This window comes from Leopardus geoffroyi, chromosome B1 (genome assembly GCF_018350155.1).
Source record: "Leopardus geoffroyi isolate Oge1 chromosome B1, O.geoffroyi_Oge1_pat1.0, whole genome shotgun sequence".
In the NCBI taxonomy this organism is placed as follows: Eukaryota; Metazoa; Chordata; class Mammalia; order Carnivora; family Felidae; genus Leopardus; species Leopardus geoffroyi.
This window is the reverse complement of record NC_059327.1, coordinates 104,685,016-104,706,179: the sequence shown is the minus strand read 5'-3', so window position 1 is coordinate 104,706,179 and position 21,164 is coordinate 104,685,016. Positions and strand designations below refer to the sequence as shown.

General features: G+C 33.5%; 1 protein-coding gene across 2 annotated transcripts in view; it reads left to right on the top strand.

Moving 5' to 3' along the window:
* MYOZ2 (myozenin 2) overlaps positions 1–21,164 on the top strand; it is a 41,005-nt gene that overhangs the window by 4,444 nt on the left and 15,397 nt on the right. For both annotated transcript variants that reach the window (XM_045468946.1, XM_045468956.1), the window contains exons 3-4: positions 11,803–11,972; positions 17,403–17,532. In XM_045468946.1, coding sequence (XP_045324902.1) covers positions 11,803–11,972; positions 17,403–17,532 — 300 coding nt within the window. The remainder of the gene's footprint in view (positions 1–11,802; positions 11,973–17,402; positions 17,533–21,164) is intronic.

Sequence of the window (21,164 nt, the reverse complement as noted above, 5' to 3'; positions counted from 1 at the left end):
TCTGTCAGCACAGAGCCTGATGTGGGGCTTGATCCCACAACTCTGAGATCATGACCTGAGCTGAAATCAAGAGTCGGACACTCAACCAACTGAGCCATCCAGACGCCCCAACCAATACATCTAATTCTAAAATTCCATGATTCTAATTTACTGAACTTTGTGCCAAAGTCAAACATCAGTGTGTTTGAGTTTCTCCACCAATAACAAAGACGATGATAATATTGACATAAATTGTAAGGGCACTTTGAAAAGTACAGAGTATAAAATCTATAAATTCAGATGGAAGACTGTGAAGATTCTTTTTGTTTTTCCTGTATCAGCCTATCTTAAACTGTAATTAACCAAGTCATCAGTGTCAAAATAAGGACACCAAGAAGGCCTTAAATACCAGAGACAAAATACAAAAAGTATGTGGGAGAAAAAGATTTTAACCTAATGCTTCAGTGTACAAGTTTATTAGTTTTCTTTGGTTTCAGTTTTGACATTAGCATTCCAAAACTCCAAGAAAAAAAGCATGTTTTATTTTGAAAAGTGGTGTGCAGTAACATCTTGTAAATTCATAGATTTTCTGAGCATGCCATAGGTTCTTAATTTTCTAATAAGACCCTTCAGAGAAGTGGCTGCAGAGAGCTAGGCTAAATTTTAGCTAATACCCAAGTTGAAATCACAGTGAATAAATCCAGCCATAATTCCTTCCTGTCTTTTTCATTCTAAAATGCTTTACAAGTACATCTCATAAACAGTCCTAAATGGTTGCATAATTCAAATTGTAGAATTCAATACATTGGTAATCTCATTCCTTAAATGTTTATAAATTTATAGTTATTAAACAATAATATTTTAATGGCAAGTTTTTGAAAACTTTACAAAATAGTCTTAGAACTCAAATCAAGGCAAAGAGATATAAAATAGGAAAGTAAAGAATCTCAGAGGTTTTAAAAATCAACTTTTTAATGTAAAGAAAATTATTACTGACATTATCAATTGTAGACTTTTCCAGCATTATTCAAAATCACAGTCTGGACTATTATCTTTCATGTAATATGTATATATGGTTGTTACATTTTAAAATAAAGTATATTTTACGGACTATATTCAATTAAAACAGGCCATCTATAAGCAGTCAGAAGAGACCTGTACAAGTGCAGAGAAAATGTATGGCCTCAGGCTTCTTAGTAAATCAATAGGACCACCCTAAGGCAAGTCAATTTCCATTAACTTCCCTCCACTCTTTTTGTCTATTCCACCAGAATGGCAACTGCCAGGGAATCGTGGGGAAGTAGATTTTTAAAAGATCTTTTGTCTTACTACAATTATGTATAAGTGGTATCTTTATAGACTATGAACTAGATTCATGGGTCTAACTAAATATGTAGCTTTTGGTATGATCAAAATTTCGTCTTAAATATGTAGGACTACCTGTGCACAATCCATCATTGTTGATGAAGTTTCAGAATGTCAACCTATGAAATAAATGTGGAAAAAAAAGAATGTTTCCCTTTGGAGGAACTGAAGTCCAGTTTTGTTCATAAGACCATGCACTGACAGAAGGTTTGAAAAAGGAACTGTTCATGTTTTCGAAGATTACATATTCTCTCAATAAAATGCAATTTTCCATTTGGTTTCTAATACTCACAGTAATGGAGCTCCTCAGTATGAAAAGTAGGAGAGTATACTCAAAAACCAAATATTTGAACTTATAAAAAATGTTTATTTTGAGAGAGAGAGAGAGCGCGTGTGCACCCGCAAGTAGGGGAGGGGCAAAGAGAGAAGAAGAGAGCGAGAGAATCCCTAGCAGGCTCTGCACTGTCAGCACAGAGCTCAATTTGGGGCTCAATCCCAGGAACAGTGAGATCATGACCAGAGCTGAAATCAAGAGTCGGATGCATAACTGACTGAACCACCCAGGTGCCCCAAAATATTTGAACTTTTTAATGTAAGATTTTGGATCTTAATTTAACCACAAAATATTTTACATTTGAGGACACTACTGAGGAAGAATATTAGTAACAATTATTTAATATTTCTAGCAGATTAAAACTTGTAGGATTTTTGTGGAAATTAATTTGATTATGGTGAAGAACCTCCAGTTATGTATCTATATCAAATTATAATTAAATAATCAACTATTCATAAATAATTGAGATAGTAGCAAAATACTATATTTCAAATCCTATAAAATCTTTAAAGAATAAAGGGAAAATTCTGGATGATTATAAATGACATCAATAGGAAAGTATGCCTAGTAATATTATTTTCAATAGATGATTTAATGTCACAAAGACAACCTTCTAATCCATCAGGGCAAAGATATGTATCCTGAACAAGTTATATCATTTATCAGGCATCCAGATTAAACACACTGTTAAGACCCTGCAGACGGGTTTGCGATAAAGGGCAGAGAACAGCTGAACTTGAATTCTGTGTGCTCAGTTGACAGTATTCTTCACTCTGAAAGTTTCAGTAATGAAAGTGTTCATATATTAGATTCCCCAACTCACAGACGGTCTGGAACTCCTGCTCCATTTACCTAATAAATTTAGCTATTGGAAGGGAAGGGAAGAAAACCTTGGAGAATTTAGATATGCCTTTCATTGTTTCTTTATGCAGAATGTGTTGACTTAACATATTCCTTTATCTAGGTCTTTGTTAGTAAATATTTAAAAACTGGTTCTTTAGGGGGTAGAATGCCTTGGTTTGTAGAGTTTGCCAATTTCTATGGTATAAATATTCCCACCATGGCCAATTTCAAGCTACCATCAAGAAAACGTTGAATGCAGAATTAGAAAAAGATGTGCAGTAATACATTATATAGTATTTCCACTATTCACATACAAATAGATATAAATAACATCAGGAGCACAGATAATAGCAAAAAGCAGTAAAAGACAAAGGCAAAAAGTAGTAGAAAGTAATACTTTTTGAGTATTTATTGCTTTGTTTTAAATATACTTTATCTAAATACTATTTATATAAATTTTAATATGGTTGTGTTCGTTGAAGTTAACTACTGGCTCACAGAATTCTTGAAAGTTTATCATTTGATTCTTCTGAGCCACATACAAGCTTGCTGTAGCACTGACTTATCACCTAGTACTTCTGGCTCCAGAGATCCTTAATATTGTCAGATGGTCACTCAAAGTCACAGATGGGTTCTCAAAGGGAGAAAATGTAGACTTAGAGGAAGTGTAATGGAGCATAAAGAATAAGAGGTTGGGCTATTATTTTGTGTGCCTTCTCTCCTTTTTCCTTTTTGTCTCTTACTTCCCCTCTCTCATGGTATAAATTTGCTAGTAATAACAGACTGTATCAGCTGGTTATTTCTTTGTACACCCTGACCCTGAAAGTTCCTCGTGGCTCTTACTGAGCATCTATTCCTTGTAGCAGCTTGAATGATGGTTCTAGTGCTTTGCTAAAAAGGAGTGAATGTTTCTTAGAAACCAGATGAGTCTGTGGCCAGGGTATATCCATTTTTGTTATAGCTCTGCTCTCTGCTCTCTTTCCTCTTTGAGGCCCCCACTTCTGGGCTCTCTGGCTGGCCTTATTCACTCATCCTTATGACCCCAATCCTAACACACTTTTTGGACCTACATCAGTGAGGTGAAAATCTAGAGAGAATAACTACACCAGCAGGTTCTTAGTCAGAAGCCAACTAGCTTAAACAATAAAGGTAATTTATGGCTCACATATCTGAAAAGTTCAGAGGTGATCTGGTAGAGCTTCTTCATCTAGCAACTCAAGTATGCCACCAAGGATTCTCCCGTTTCTCTGTCTTTGTTTTGATTTCCTTGGGATGAGCTTCATCCCAAGCATGGCTCAATACTCTACCATGTACCTGCCAAAAGTTTCCTGGATGATATACTTCCATGTTTTCATGCAGCAGGATACAGAAAGCATCCTTGGCATATTTACAGAGACAAGTCCTGATATTTACTCTCATTGGCCTGAGTCAGGTCACATACTTGTTTCTGAATCAATCACAAAGCGGATCAACTCCTGTCAAAGCCACCCTAGAAGACTACCATCAAATACAGAGGCCAGCAGGATGGAATCTAATTATGTCATGTGGCTATTTCAGAAAGGTTGGTGGTATCAGCTAATATTAGGGGCCATTAGGAAAAGGGAAACAAGATAAAAAACATTTTCTCAAATTTGTGTCTGGAGTCACAAAATTAGACTTATGCCGTAGATTGAAATTTTAGAAGGTACAGAAGGTAATAATAAGTCAGTCCTTTATCCTAACACCTCTATTTTTATTTAACTGTTTGTAATGACACAAATCAGTAACAGAAATGAGGAGGAAGAAAAAAGTTGCATTTCTGTTTTGGTTTCTTTATGGAAAAGCCTTGTGGTCTTAATTGTAAGGAGAAAGATTCCATTACTATGAAGATTGTCATCTCTGCATTTTCTAGTGGCTGCCTGCCTTGGGGCATTTTTCATTTCCTGAAAATGTCCCATTGAAAGTTTTTCAGAAAAACTGAAATTTGTTTAAAAACATTATTTGGAATATATAATTATATTATGTGGAATATGTATTTCTGGAAAAGGTTAATGGAAAAAAATCTGTGGATTTCAATTTTTTGTGTTATTATTTCATTCTCTCTCTGTCTCTCTCATTGCTAATTAAATTGTTTTGAGAAGCATTTAAAGGCAATTCCCCCCTCCCATAGTGATTGCACTATGTTAGTATAAGCAATACTGTTTCTTGTGTCTTTTGTGATCTAAAGGGAATTGCTGTTTTGATTATAGAAACAAAAAGTTGAAACAGCCCACCCTGTCACTCCCTCTAGAATATATAGAATATATATGAGTGAATATATATATTCAATATATACTATGCATATGTATGTATATGTATACTGAAAAATACACTGAAAATTAACCCAGCTTCTCTTTCCATGTTCCAAGCACACAGTAACAAAGATTCCGAACACTTGTAAATAAATGAAGGTGAATATTCCCTGTAGAACTCAGCAGGGCTGGCAAACAAATTCTAGGAAACTGTTATAAAACACCATCATTTACTTTGCTCTGTTCTTCCAGTCTTCTGAAGTTCTGCCCTTTCCAGAATGTCATATAGTTGGAATCAGACAGTGTGTAGCTTTTACAGACTTTACAGCAATTTTTACTTAAGGATTATTCGTGTCTTTTCATAGCTTGGTAGCTTTCTTTCTTTTTTTTTTTTTTTCTTTTTTTTTTTCTTGAGAAAATTGTAGTTCATATGCAAATATACAAAGTTCTCCCATCATGTAACTTTTCTCAATTTCTCCCAAGGTAACGTCTTGCAAAGCTATAATACACTGTCACAACTAGAATATTGTCATTAATACAGTTAAGAGACTCTGACCAATCACTAATCTACTCCTTATTTCTCTCTATTGTTTCATTTCAAGAATACTAGATAAATTATATAGACACCATATGTGTATATACAGTATGTAACCTTTGAAGATTGGCTTTTTTCACTTACTATAATTTTCTACAGTTATGTATGTTTCAATAGTTTGTTTCTTTTTATTGCTGAGTACCATGGTATGAATGGACTGCAGTGTTTTTAACCATTTACCCATTGAGGTGCATCTGGATTGTTTCTGTTTTGTTTTTAATTAAGAATTTGGCTACTATGAACATTTGTACATAGGTTTTTGTGTGAACATGAGCTTTCATTTCATTGGGATAAATGCCCATTATTACTGTTAGTTCTATGTTCATTTTTCAACAGATATTACTAAATTACTTTCTAGAGTGGCTATACCATTCTACATTTCCAATAAGAATATATGAATGATCCAATTTTTCCATACCCTCCCCAGAATTAGGAACTGTCACTATTTTTCATTTCAGCCATTCTGGTAGTGACATATCATTGTAGTCTTTTTTTTTTTTTTTTTTTTAATTTTTAACGTTTATTTATGTTTGAGACAGAGAGAGACAGAGCATGAACAGGGGAGGGGCAGAGAGAGAGGGAGACACAGAATCTGAAACAGGCTCCAGGCTCTGAGCGGTCAGCACAGAGCGCGACACGGGGCTCGAACTCACGGACCCTGAGATCATGACCTGAGCCGAAGTCGGATGCTTAACCGACCAAGCCACCCAGGCGCCCCCATATCATTGTAGTCTTAATTTGCATTTCCTTAATTTGCATTGACTAATGAAGTTGCACATCTTTTTGTATGCTTATTTGCTATGTGTACATCCTCTTTGGTGATATGTCTCTTCATGTCTTTTGCCCATGTTCTAATTGGATTGTTTGCATTTTACTGGCGAGTTTTGAGAGTTCTTTATATATTCTAGCTTGTTGTCAAATAGGTGTTTTGCAAATACTGTATCCCACTCTGTAGCTTGTCTTTTCATCCTCATAACAATCTTTCTCAGAGTACAAATTTTTAACTTTGATGAAGTCCAATTTATCAAATTTTCCTTTAATGAATTGTGCCTGTGTCATCAAGTTTAACAGTGTTTTGCCGAGCCCTAGATCCCAAAGTTATGGTCGTGTGATTTTTCTTCTTTAGCATGTTAATATGATGGAATGCATTGATTTTTGAATATTGAACCAGCCAGTATCCATGAAATAAATCACACTTATTCATAGCATAGAATTCTTTTTATATATTAATTCTAATTACTAATATTTTGTTAAGGATTTTTGCTTCTATATGCATGAGGAAAATTGGTCTTTAGCTTTCTTTTTTATGTGTTGTCTTTGTTTGGTTTTGGTATTGGGGTAATATTAGCTTAATAATGAATTGGGAACTGTTCTCTCATCTTCTATTTCCAGATAGAGATTATGTAGCATAGGGTGTTAATTCTTTAAATGTTTGGTAGAATTCTCCAGTGAAATTATCTAGTTCTGAAGATTTCTTTTTTTTTGGAGATTTAAAAATTATAAATTTGGCTGCCTTATAGTTATAGGATTAATGAGATTATCTACTTCATATTGAGTGAGATGGGATACTTTGTGCTTTTCAGAAATTGGTGAATTTTTTTAAGTTTTCAAATTTATGTGAATTTATGTATAAAGTTTTTCATAGTGTTCTCTTAATATCCATTTGCTATCTGAGGTGTCTGTGGTGATATCCCTTGTTTTGTTCCTAACATTGGTAGTTTGTGTCTTTTATTTTTTTGTCTGTGTCAGTCTAGCTAGAGATTTGTCAATTTTATTGATCTTTCAAAAGCCAAGTCCATGCTTAACAGGTTTTTAATTTCTGCTGTTATCTTTATGATTTGTTTCCTTCTGCTTGCTTTGGGTTTATTTTGCTCTTCTTTTTCTAGGTTTTTGAGGTGGAAGTTTAAGTTATTCATTTGAGACTTTTTTTTATGTATGCATTTAGTACTATAAATGTCCCTCTCTGCACTGCATTATCTGTGTCCCATAAATTTTGCCATACTCTATTTTTATTTTCATTCAGGTCTGTGAATTTTTTATTTCCCTTGAGACTTCCCCTTTGACACATAGATTATTTAAAAGTATGTTGTTTACTTTACAAATGTTTGGAAATTTTCCTATTAACTTTCTGTAACAGATTTCTGGTGTGATTCCATTGTAATCAGAGATCATGCTCTGTACAATTTTACTCTTTTAAATTTGTTGAGGTTTGTTTAATGGCCCAGGATATGGTCTACCTTGGTATATGTTCCATGGGCACTTGAAAAGAACATGCATTCTGTTGTTCAGTAAAATATTCTATAAGTGTCAGTTAGACCTTCCTGGTTAATGGTATTATTGAGTTATTTTATATCCTTGCTGATTTTCTGTCTGTTGCTCCATCCTGTTAAGAGAAGGATGTTGAAGTCTCCAACTATAATTATGGATTTGTCTATTTCTCCTTTCACTTCTTTAGTTCTTTTTGTTGTTGTTGCTGTTGTTTGGTGCATACACATTTAGAATTTCTAGGTCATCTTGGTGGATTGATACTTTAATCATTATATAATGCCTTCTCTGTCTCTGGTAATTGTCTTTGCTCTGGAGTTCAGTTTATTTGATATTAATATGACCACTCCTGATTTCCATTGATTAATATTTGCTTGATATATATTTTTCTACCCTGTTACTTTCAATTTACCTGTAGTTTCAACTCACTTATTTGAAGTGAGTTTTTTGTAGACATCATATAGTCTGGTCATATTTTTTAATTCAATCTACTAGTCTTGTCCTTTGGTATATTAGAGCTTAACTGTTAGATTGTTAGAGCTTAACTCTATCACTTTATTTTTTGTTGCCTCTGTTTTTCATTTCTGCTTTGTTTTTCCTATTTTTATATGGAATACTTAAAATTTTTTAATATTTCCATTTCTATTTATCTTTGTGATTTCAAGTCTATCTGTAATAGGTTTTTTAGTAGTTGCACTAAGAATTATATTACATATGCCTAACTTTTCAAAGTCTACTGATGTTGTTACTTTATCAGTTCAAGTATGAAAACTTTACTTACTTTCATGTCCCTTTATCCTCCTCTGTTTATAATATAATTGTCTTAACTTTTTCTTATACATACATTTATAGTTATATAAGAGACTTTTATAGTTTTTGCTTCTAATATCAAGCATAATTTGGAAGACTCAAGAGGAGAAGGGAAGCTTATTGCATTCTTATTCTTATGTTGCTTACTGTATTCTTTGCTCCATCTTTTATTGTTTCCCTTCTGTTTAAAGAACTTCCCTTAGCTTCTTGCAATGGTCTAAATGTTTGGGTCCCCCACAAATTCATATACTGAAATCCTAATGCCCCTGTGATGGTATTACATGATGGTGATTAGGTTATGCAGTGGGGTCCTCATGAATGAGATTAATGCCCTTATAAAAGAAGTACAAGAGAGCTACTTTGTCCCTTCCACCATGTGAGAACACAGCAAGAAATAATCAGTGTGTAACCCAGAAGGGGGCTTTCACCAGACTTCCAGCCTCTAGAACTGTGAGAAATAAATTTGTTGTTTAGAAACCACTAGTCTTGTATTTTGGTATAGCTGCCTGAACCATTGTTTAGGATAGGACTCCAGGAAACAAATTCTCCTAGTTTCCCCTCTTCTGAAGATGTCTCAATTTCTCCTTTATTTCTGAAGGATATTTTAACTGGGTATCAGATTCTGGGTTGACAACTTTTTCTTTCAGTACCTTTGTGCTACTTCCTTTTGGCTTTAATGGTTTCTGGTGAGAAATTCATTGTCATTCTCCTTTTTTTCCTCCTTAAAGGTAAGTTGTCATTTTTCCTGGCTGCTTTAGTTTTTAGAAGATTACATAATGTTGTGAAGTTCTATAAATTTATCTTGTATAGGATTCTCTTAGCTTCTTGAACCTGTAGATTTATGTCTCTTGCCTGATTTGGGGAATTTTTAACCATTATTTCTTTGGGTACTTTTCCAGCCCTACTTCCTTCTCCTCTCCTGGGACTTCAATGATACAAATGCTGTATCTTCTGTTCTAGCCCAATTAACACCTAAGACTTTCTTTGTTTTCTTTTTTAGTCTATTTTTTTTTCTCTGTTGTTCTTATTGGGTGATTTACATTATTCTACCTCCCAGTTCACAGATTTTTTTTTTCCATTCTCCCCTCCATTCTGCTACTGATTCCATCCACTGAACTTTTACTTTGGTTATTATATTTTCAGTTCTGAAGTTTCCATTTGGTTCTTTACATCTTTTATTTTGTTGCCATGACTTTTTATTTCTTTGCTGAAGCTTTCTATTTTTTCATTTGTTTATAAGAGCTTTGTAATTGCTCTTTGAAGCATTTTAATCATGGCTGCTTTAAAATCTTTGTTGTGTAATCTTAACATCTCAGTCATCTCATGTTGGCATCTGTCTTTTTTTCATTTGGTTTGAGATCTTCCTGGTTCTTGGTATGATAAGAGATTTTTTTTATTTGAACTTAGAAAATTTCATTTTATGTTCTAAGACCCTTGCTCTTATTTAAGCCTTCTTTTTCATTTATCTTAGTCTAACACTGCTTCAGCAGGAAAGGAGAGCGCCACCTCATCACCGTCGGGTGGAAGTAGTAATACAGGTTTCCCGCTTGTCCTCCATTGAAACTTGAGGGGAAGAACTCTTTGTTACTCCTGGGGGGGAGTGGTCATTTGAAATCCCCACATGGTCTCCACTAACACTGCAGGGAGGGAAGGTTGTTACTGGCCAATAGTAATGAAAGTCCCAGTTTCTTCCCTGGCTTCTCTGACAACACCCCAGTGGGAGTATTGTGGCACCTTTTTACAGCCTCAGAAGGGTAAAATTCTAGGCTCCCCACTTAGCTTTTGTTGATGAGAGTAGGACCAAGTTTTTTCTTTGGTATTTTGCTGAGGTAGAATGGCTATCGGCTAAAAGTTTTCTTTTTTCTAGGCTGCTCCTTTCCTGGTCTTTTTGCCAATAACAGTCTTTTATTAGGGTTGGTTTTTTTTTTTTTTTTTTTGTCTGCACTTGGTCTGTCTGGCTTGCTAGCATCTTAGCTCCAAGTCTGGGATTTTGTAGCTAAAAAAAAACTCAGAGAATTCACCACCATGTTGTTCCTTGAGTTGTGAGGTCCCTAGCTAGTTGCCTTCTTCTCCCCATCTTTCAGAGTCATCTCATGTTTGTTTTATACATAATGCTCAGGATTTTTAGTTGTATTTAGCAGAAGTATAGGGAAAGTATATCCACTTTCTCAGAAACAGAAGTCTTTATATTATTAGTTTTATGATTAGTGGAGCTCTTTTTCATGTAACATCACTGATTTTTTTTCCAAAGTAAAATAAGGAGAAAATTTAAGTAATTCTGTTGTTTCATCCCTAAATACCACCAAAAGCCCAACTACTAAAGTTAATTTGTCCCATTGTCAAAGAATGTCATCCCAATCAATCAGGATAATTATTTATTTTACTAGTGACCCAGTTTTTCTTCCTGTGCATTTACCAACAGTGTACAGTGGCAAGAGTATTCTGTGCATGACACAGAAATATATTCTTGATTAAAGGAGAAAGTAGAGAGAAAATTTCATCTCTTTTGAGTTTTAAAAAAATCCAGTACTAGAAATAAAAAATAACAGGCATTTACTGGACATCTCCCATATTTAAGGCACAGAAGACACAAAGATTAAAACAAAACAAAACAAAAATTGCAAACTATTAAATCAGTAAAATGGAATTAAGTAATTGTGATTCAGTGTGATGGGAATACAGAAAAGGCATGAATAATTATGAATACAGATTTTAGTGAAGGAATTCACATAAATAGCACTTAAGCTGGGTTGGGAAGGATTCTTCACTCAATACTCACCACCTGCCTACTTTATACTAGGCTCCTTGGTGGTGGCTGCAGAATGAATGGTATTTTGACAGTGATGGGGAAATGGATGGCAAGAGTGGAAGGGTAGGCCTTCGAGTGATAGGGATAATTCAAACCAACACATAAAAATGTGGAGTGCCAAATAAAACTTATTAAAACAACTATAAGCAGTGCTGTTTGAAAACTCATTAAATTTGGAAACACTAAATAATAACAGTGTTATTAGCTAACTTTCAGTCATTCTTTCTATGTGCCAGTTACCATTGCTAAGTGATTTATATGAAGCATTTTATTTAATCCTATCAACCCTATTCAGTGGGTATTATTACCATTAGCCCTCCTTTACAGATGAGGAGACCAAGGCTTAGAAAAATAAGTAACATATCTATAATCATACAGTTAGAAAATAAGGGAGCCAGGATTCAACCTAAAGCAATTTGAATAAAGAGTCTTTATTTAAGCCACTACATAGCAGGCAATAAATTATGGAATTTAGCAAAGCACTTACAAATGCTTACCTTGGGGTTTCATACACATGAATGTTGTTTTACAGATGTAGATGGCATGCACCTGGGCAAAAAAGTCAGCATCCCCAGAGACATCATGTTGGAAGAATTATCCCACCTCAGTAACCGTGGTGCCAGACTATTTAAGATGCGACAAAGAAGATCTGATAAATACACATTTGAAAATTTCCAGTATGAATCTAAAGCACAAATAAATGTAGGTATAACCTGATCATGTGGTATCTAAATAAATGCGCAGCATTTCTAAGTGTATATGTATCACCAGATTCCCAAACAAGTGTTCTACATATTTATTTGACATATTTTCCCATTGATGCTGTTAGACTTTTTTTTTCTCATGATAATAAATAGTTGAGGTGAATAAACAAAAGAAGCATTGTATATGTTATGAGTATCTTTTTAGTTCAGTAGGGACACTGCAAACCTGTAAATTTGGCACTGAAAAGCTGGTCTGCTCACTAAGAGGAGGGAGAGGGAGTGGAGGTTGGTGTAACTAAAAGTTTCCATGGTCTTATCACTGCTAGTTAAATGCTTGGGATGGAAACACTTCCAAAGCACACAGCACTCCACAAAGTAAGTATAAGCATTTTATTGGCTGAATACATCCTGGCACTGAAACATGCCTGAGGACTACAGACACAGTTGAGCTCCTCTCACTCAAAGCATTTATTCCACATTGTGTAGGGAAGTCTGATTCCTATTAACAACAAACCAAGGTCGACAAAACTCTTCAGGCAAAAGTTTCCGTCAGCTTAAAGTTAATAAACAAATGAACAAACTAATGACTTAAATTATGTTTTATGTATTATATTAATATTACATTATTCATATATTTATATTATGTGTATATATATATACATATTTATTATATTATATATATTTTAAATGTCCTTATGAACACAATATATTCTATGGGGAGATTATAGAGGAAGAAGTTCATAGTAGGAAAACAACTAGTTTTGGGAAAATGGCTTTAAAAATAAAATACCAGTCATGAAGAATCAAAAAGGAATAAAGCATTGGTTCTAAATTTGAAGAAGTAGTGGAGACTACAATAAATACGTTTTATTTCCTAAAGGTTTCTTCCTGTAACTATGGGAAGTCTGTAAGTTTACTTGTGCATTTCAACCCAAACATTTGCCAGCTGCCCCCACTAATAAGTTGTTTTGAATGGACATCTCACATCTTTACAACAAATAGACTGGTTTCAGTGAGATCTTTTATTATAATTACTAAAATACATTACAGAACTAACATCCACACCCACAAACACTAAATTTTTATTCATTCCTGAAATTTCTATTTCCCTGGTTAACAATAAATGTGAGGGGCTTCTTAAATAAAATAATTTCTTTTTCACATTAATGAGCATCATTTAACATCCATGGAATAAGTCTAGTTATAACTATGAATTTGGTTAGACATCAAATCTTACTGAACTATAATGTTTACATTTGTGAGGGATGATTTTTCACTTGAAGTCATGGATAAATATAATGTTATGTTACCCTATAATTATGTCCAGTATCTACATCCAAAAATGTGGCTAATACAGTGTGAGCCTAAAATAATCCCTATCACAGCTGATGATGTCTAATTATATAATCATATTCTTTCATTAATGACAACAAAGGAGCAGCTTTAAAGAGTAGTATAAAATGAGGTGGCTTAAGGAAATTCTTTGAAAAGTCATCTACAAGTCTAGGCACCTGAATAAATGAATAAATCCAGTTTTCGTAACTTATACTTACATCTCTAAGTCCATGCCTTAACTACAATTCTGGAGGAAGGCACAATGAGTTTTTAAATGTCTTTATGAACACAATATATTCTTTCATCACTAGTATCTCAAATTACTGACAACATCCTGTGGCCAAATGTTTTGATTATACATAAAAGGTAAGAATATGCCTTGATAGTTTTTCAGTATTCCTATAAGGTTGAACATTAAATAAATAAAATAGTCTATAACAAGCATATTGAAATAAACAATCAAATGCCAATAAGTAACTTAGAGCAATAAACAATAATAACGTATGCAATGAACTAGTATGTCATTGAGTTACATAACCCACTCCAAAGTCTGTTGAAATCTACTCTCTCTTTTTTCTAAATGAGGAAAGTAGTGTTCAAGGAAGTATATTAATTTGTCTTAAGCAACACTATAATAAATAAGATTGAAATCCAGCTCTCAGAATTTTAGAATTCTTGGCACTGACACTTATCATGGTGTAATTAAAGGAAACTGGGCTGGAAACCAGAAGACCAGGGTTCTGTCCTGGCTGTCCCACAAGCTGTGCAATTTGGAGTCCACTTAAAAGTTTTTTTAGCTTTCCTGGACCTCTTTTCTCATTTAGAAAATAAGAGAATGGACTAAAATGTTCTCTAAAGTGCCTTCTTTAATGATCTGTATTTAATTCTAAAAATGACCTGCATAATAAATCATTGAGGAAGAGAGAGTGAACCACATTATATAATGATATCTTTGCTTAATCAAGGCACTAGATTGCAACTTGGAGCAAGCCTTGTTAATATGATGGGAATTTTAAAACAATATTAGGCTCAGGTCTATTTCCATTCATTTATTTATACTTTGGCAAATATTTAACGAATGTCTACTGTGTTCTAGATACTATGCTGGGAACTCATAGATAAATAAATACAGCCTTTGTGTAGTGAAGAAGAAACAAAGTAATATTGAAAGAAAACAGCTATTACTTATCTACTTCTTGAATCATCTTTATATGATTTATATCACATTTTCCTAATTTATTAACTACATTTTCTGGAATGAGCTTTTACTTTTACTGGTTCCCTCAAGCAATAAATATTGTCAAAATAATTATTTAACTCTATATAAATGTCTTATTTTATTATAATCTTTAGGACATCATTAGATGAAAATATAAGCCAACTCCCTGGTAATTTAATGCCATTTGTCCAAATTCTAAGTACCATTTTAAAAATGAAAAAGCTAACGGCAGCTTTGAGCTTACTCTACTGCTAAGAAACCGTCAGAATTAAGCCACACAAACCTTATGACATAAATAACAACAGAAAATGTGCTGTCTTGAAAAGAAATGAAAATACACTCCTTGCTACAAAGCCAATTTTGAAACCCTAGTTCATGAATTGATCAAATTCTTACACCAGTAGGCAAAAACTGAAATGGATGAAGAAAACAAGCATTTAAGGAAAAATAAAATAGAAGAATGATTCATGATAATTAAAATTAACTTCTATAAATCATTATAAAATGATATTGAGGAAAACAATCTCCATTTTATGGTGAAGACTACATATGTTTTTGGTAACTATGGACTTTTTTAAATCCTTAGAAATCTTAAATAATACTGGGGAAAGGGGAAGTGTACAATAAAAAATAATTCTGAAATAAGACCAAACTAAATATACTGAGATTCCTAACATATATTTATTTTGTGCAAAAAATAACTTCTATGTATTTGGCAAAAATTATAGAAACATGTTTTTTTAAAAAATACCTTTTATTTCTATTGATATTCAACAGAAATCATGTAATAGACATTATCCATGTGTTTATAACTTCTATGTTTATGACCCGTAAGATGCTGCTCTAGTTTTACTTTGTTTAGGGTCAACTTAACTGAAATAAAAAGAAACAGATTTTCATTTATCTTTTCAACTTCTCCTGAAGGGAATCACACAGGATGGAACTCTGTAATTTAAGGCTTATATCATAACTAAAGTAAGTTGCTACTCAACTATTATTAGGCTTTCTTTGTATATTTAACGATGACAATAGAGGTACTGGATGTCGCCTGATAATTAATGACTAGCTAGACACAGTTGATTTTCCTGTTCAATAATCCCCAGGAAGAAGTCTTCAAAGAACATCAGTATTATGATTCTTAAATTACCGTAGGTAGAATGGTTTGTAAGTTGAGGTGAAATGTATCTCGTGGACAAATTTCAGGTACTTAGAAAAAGAATTCTAAATTCATGATGTTCCTATATTTATCTCAGTTGGCTTTTTATTTATAATTAAAGTTTTGAGAGGCGATGTAGGTTCAGAAGTGAGAAAAGATACCAGTCTAGTCTAGACTTAAATGTCTAACACTTAAGATAATTGCTACATTCAAAAAACTAAATACTGATATTTCTGAGTATAACATTATTCTAGTCTTTAGAAATTGTTCCTTGTTGCCTATGGAATAAAATGCCAACTCTTCTGCTCAGTAATCAAGACACTGTGCTCACCTAATAAACATTATCTCTCATGTCTTTGCTCCTTTCCACAAGCCAGCTTCCCATTGCCAATATGTGCCCTATTCATTTCCACAGCAGCTTTATCCACGGTGTTGCAGAGAGTAAGGTGAATGTAAAAGGCACCTGGAGAGTGGCTGTGGGCGGGGAAAGCCTGAAAACGAAGATAAAATTTATTTAAGTACTAAAGTGTAAAATTATTTTTCACCAGATCATCTTAGAAATACATGTAAAAGTGAAAAAGCATTTAAAAAGGTTTTCTGCTTCTGTCACGTAAAGTCAAAATTGGCTTTTATTTGCTATGCTCTTCACTAAATTTTTCTTTCTAAAGTTAAAAAAAATGACTAGGTACTTCTTAGATTGGCTTCTTCTTAAAACACACATATTTCTCATATCAAATTACAACAATGCTTTATTATAGAGATAATGCTTAGCCTTGCTTCTGAAGACATCACCTATTACAATGTCTTTTTCTCTGTTAAAATGCAAATTAACTGTTTTTAAAGGTGCTATATTAGTGCCATAGAATAAATCCTAAATTATAATAGTAAAACAAATTCACCTAAAACTTAAAAGATGAACATCTCTTTTAAGCATTTTACTTCCTAGAAATCCCAGATTCTTCCTTTTATAAATCTATGCAGCTCCAAGTATATTTTTTATACACAACTAGAGTTCAAATTTTAGATTAAATTTTTAAACAAGACAAATTAAAGAATACAATTAAATCTCAGTATAAACAAAATAGTAATGTAACTGTGACTAAGCCAAATCTTTGGCCGGTATGCTCTATAATATTAGATTTGTAAAGACCTAAAAATGAAATAGATTCACCTTATAGGGGCTTTGTGAATAGTACATTAAATAATTGATACCAAGCCTTAGACACAGTGTCTGGCACATAGTGAGGCTCAATTAATTATTCAAAAAATTATTTTAATGTTTGTTTATTTTTGAGAGAGAGAGAGAGACAGAGGGCGAGCAGGGTAGGAGCAGAGAGAGGGAGACAGAGAATCTGAAGCAGGCTCCAGGTTCTAAGTTGTTAGCACAGAGCCTGAGGCCAGGCTCAAACCCACGAATTCAGAGATCATGACCCAAGTGGAAGTCAGATGCTTAACCGACTGAGCCACCCAGGCACCCCTCAATTAATTATTATTAACTGAAGTGTTGTCATAAAACGGATCCTAGGTTAGTATCAGTAAAATTTCTCATTCAATAACTTAACAAACTACATATAAATTATTGAAGCCCCAAGAAACAAGAAAGTGGCACTGTATTTAAGTTTTAAATATACAAATGGAGTCTTGCACATACGGTATCTCCTATTAGTGTGTCCAACATTTTTGAGATTTCAGCAGAGTTTACTTTTGATCAAATACAGCACAACATTGCCATGCAGAACGGGAAACTGGATGGAAGCAACTTGGAAGGTGGTTCACAACAAGCCCCATTTACTCCTCCCAACACCCCGGATCCACGAAGTCCCCCAAATCCAGAAAACATTGCACCAGGTAACTGTCCCCTTACAGACAATAAATAAAATAAATAGAATAAAATTGGTGTGTACTTAAATATATGGCTCAGGTCATTTGGACCCTTTAATGAATGGTATCTAAATGACATGGCTTTGGTTATCATATGTCTATTTTGTGGTTAAGTTCAATATGAACATAAAGATTTAGTTCTAAGGAGTCATATAAAACATTTCCTATGTTCTTTCAAAAGTTTCGTTGTATTTGTTGGCAATCATCTGTTATATTAAAAATTGAATCACTTGTAATAATATTGACATTCTATTTGTATAGGACTATAATTTATCAAGTGCTATGATATATATTGTCTTCTTTAATTTCAAAATAACTGACACATTTATTACAATCCTCATTGTACAAATTAAGAAACTGAGGTTATGAATGGCTATAAGCTCATATTGACTGATCAAGAATTAAATCCAGACACCAAATTTACAGATGCCTCCTGTAAGGTGACCTTGTGGAGATTGCTTTTATTATTCTCTGCTTTCTTAGAGGACTTTAAATGCAATTCTTTAAGATTGCATATTTGTTTAATATCTTAAAAGAGAACCAAATCCTTATCCAGACAGTGTATGTTATTTAGAAATTCTGTTAGATTTTGAAATATTAAATCTATCACAAAAATTACCTATTTAGACAACATCTTTTCAAATAATTGATGGCAAGTACCTTCAAGTATTTCCTCAAGAGAATGTATAGATTTTTTAAAGGTTCAAATACCTTTATCTTGAAATTAGCAATACTTATGTCATATTTTTATAAACAGTAGATTTAGGAAAAGTAATTCTAGAATTCTCCTCAAACAACAGCAATAGTTTTTGAAAATATGTAAGTAAAGCAGCTGTATCATATTTAATCTTACTTAAAAGTAAATTGAATGCCAGTCATTGATGACCTTAGATTTATTGACACTCTTATTGAACACCACAATGAGAAAAAGTATTGATAGACACAATAAAATAACACTGAAGGAGACCAAATACACAATTAGAATGCATAGAATTCTGAAGTAAAGCATCGTGATAAAGTTCTTAGTTTTCCAGTAGCCTTTTTCATGGTAGGAAAGCAGGTAACAGATTTACATATACAGCATTAAGCACACAGGAGAAAAACAAGCTTCAGAATCGGACAGACCTGGGTTCAGCCTCCTAGCTCCTTCCATCCCCGCCTATTTTAAGATTGTGCTGGGAAATAAAGTAAATCTCTTTGAATCTCAGTTCCCTCAATCTGTAAAATAAGGAAAACAAATCTCACTGCACAGGGCTGTGAGAATTAAGTTTGATAAGTATAGTCCCAAACATATAATAAAGTATGGTAGTTCTCATTTTCCACAGGAATATGCCCGAGACCTCAGCGGGTTCCTGAAACTGTGGACAGTAGTGAATTCTATGTATACAATGTTTTTTTCTATACGTACATACTTACTATAAAGTTGAATTTATAAATTAGGCACAGTAAGAGATTAACAACAACAATAATAAAGTAGAACAATTATAACAATATACTATAATGAAACATATGTGAATGTGGTCTCCGTCTCTCTTTCAAAATATCTTATTATTCTGTACTCTCCTGTCTTCTTGTGATGATGTGAGATAATGAAATGTCTGCATGGGGACGTGTAGTGAGGTGAGTGAAGCAGGCCTTGTGTTAGGCTACTATTGACTTTCTGACCACATATCAGAAGGAGGAGCACCTGCTTGGGGACAGGACAGGACCATGATAACTGCCTTTAACTGACACTGCAGAAAGTGAAACAAAGGATAAGTGGGGTACCATTGTACTTAGCTAAAGTTAATCCTTTCCTTATCAACTTTATATCCTTAAGACATAATAGAATACATACATATTATTTTAGTTCCAACCACTATGTGGCAACTACTTGCCTTCTAATGTTTGGAGTGTTTTTTTGTTTATTTTTTTAAATAGCAAAGAGAAGACATATAGAAAGGCTTATGTTGGTTCAATCCAGTACTCTCAGCACGAAGTTAGAACTTTTATTATGTGGTCATCTTTATAAACTATGTAATTACAAAGGGAATAAAAAAAATTCATCTCTACCCTCAAGGAATTCATGCATAGGGAGACAGGAAAAAGTTCACATTATATTTGTGGTCTCACTTTGCCTCTGCATATATAATTCAATATCATATATGCATTTTATTTATTTCAAAATAAATGAAATATATATACGAATATATAAATATAAATAAATATAAAGAGAAAGTTTAAAAGTATAAACTCATAGAGCTCTTTAAATCTATATATCCAATTATTAAATATTAGGAAATGTCTATGTAACACAGACTAAGAAAAGGAGGATTTTGGAGGTTATCAGACAGTTTGTCCTGAAGCAAGAGTAATGGATCCTTCCTCCTTGGTTGATAATTGAGGAAGCAAACTTCAGTTTATCCTAATTTAGCAAAAAAATTTATTGGTTAACATGCCATGTAACTAAAATCTAACTTTTCTCAAACATGAATCAATAAGAGTATTACAGTGCCATAATACTGCAGGAATTAAGTTCCTTTGAACTGAAATGTTATCTTAAAGACATTATTTTAAAATCAAACAAGAAATTTTATCGTGTAGCATTGCTGAAATGTAATGTATCTGAGAGCTCAAACATATGCACATTCTTTCCTATAAATCAGCACATCAGAAAAGAGTTATTAGTTAATTCTATTTATAAAAAGAAATTGGGAAACTTGGAATATTAAAAAAATATGAAAAGATTAGACCCCTTGTCATCCCTCAATGTAACAAAGGTTATAAAACCTTTAAAATTATTATAAACATGATGTAGAAACTTCAAAAGTATCCTGAGCAAAGTTGGTTAGGAATAAAATACACTAGAATGTATACTAGAATTATAGTTATGTGATCATTATGTTTATTGGTGGAAAAATACTGAGACAAAATACACACAGATAAAATAACTGTATTGGGGTAGTGGGATTTCAAGGAATTTTTAAAAATATAAAATTCTAAAATTTCCAGTTTCTAGATGGTTGACATTTGATCACTTTTAGGAAAGGAAGAGGACATTAAAATGTAATAGTTATGATAATGGAGTTATGTTTACAATACAAATGCAAAATACCAGGAAAGTAACTCTCCTTTTCTGAGGGAGACAGGAAAGGCTAGATAGAAGAGGTAACTTCAAGCTAAGGCTTAAAATAGGAATTTGCAGGTGGCAAGAATTAGAAAAACATTCCAGGCACAGGGAACTAATGGAACAAGTAGGGAATCATACGGGGACACAATAAGCTTCAAGGTAGAGTAGACCCAAGTTCTGGAGCATTAGAGGGACAAGAGAATGGCAGGACATTACCCTGGATGGGGCTAGGGCCACATGTGCAATGCTGAGTAATTTAGACTTTTGTCATGGGGAGCCATCTTAGCACCCTGAGAAAGGGAAGTCAGTGACAGGATCAGGTTTTCCAGTTAGAAAGGTCAGTCAGGCAGCAGTGTGGGACATGGGGGAAGGGTTGGGATCTAAAGGATTAGTATGAAGGCTATTGCGAAAGCCCAGGCAAGAGATGGTCAAGGCTTAAACCAAAGCAGTGGTAACAAAAATGAAGAAGATAGAGGGAATTTTCTAGAGC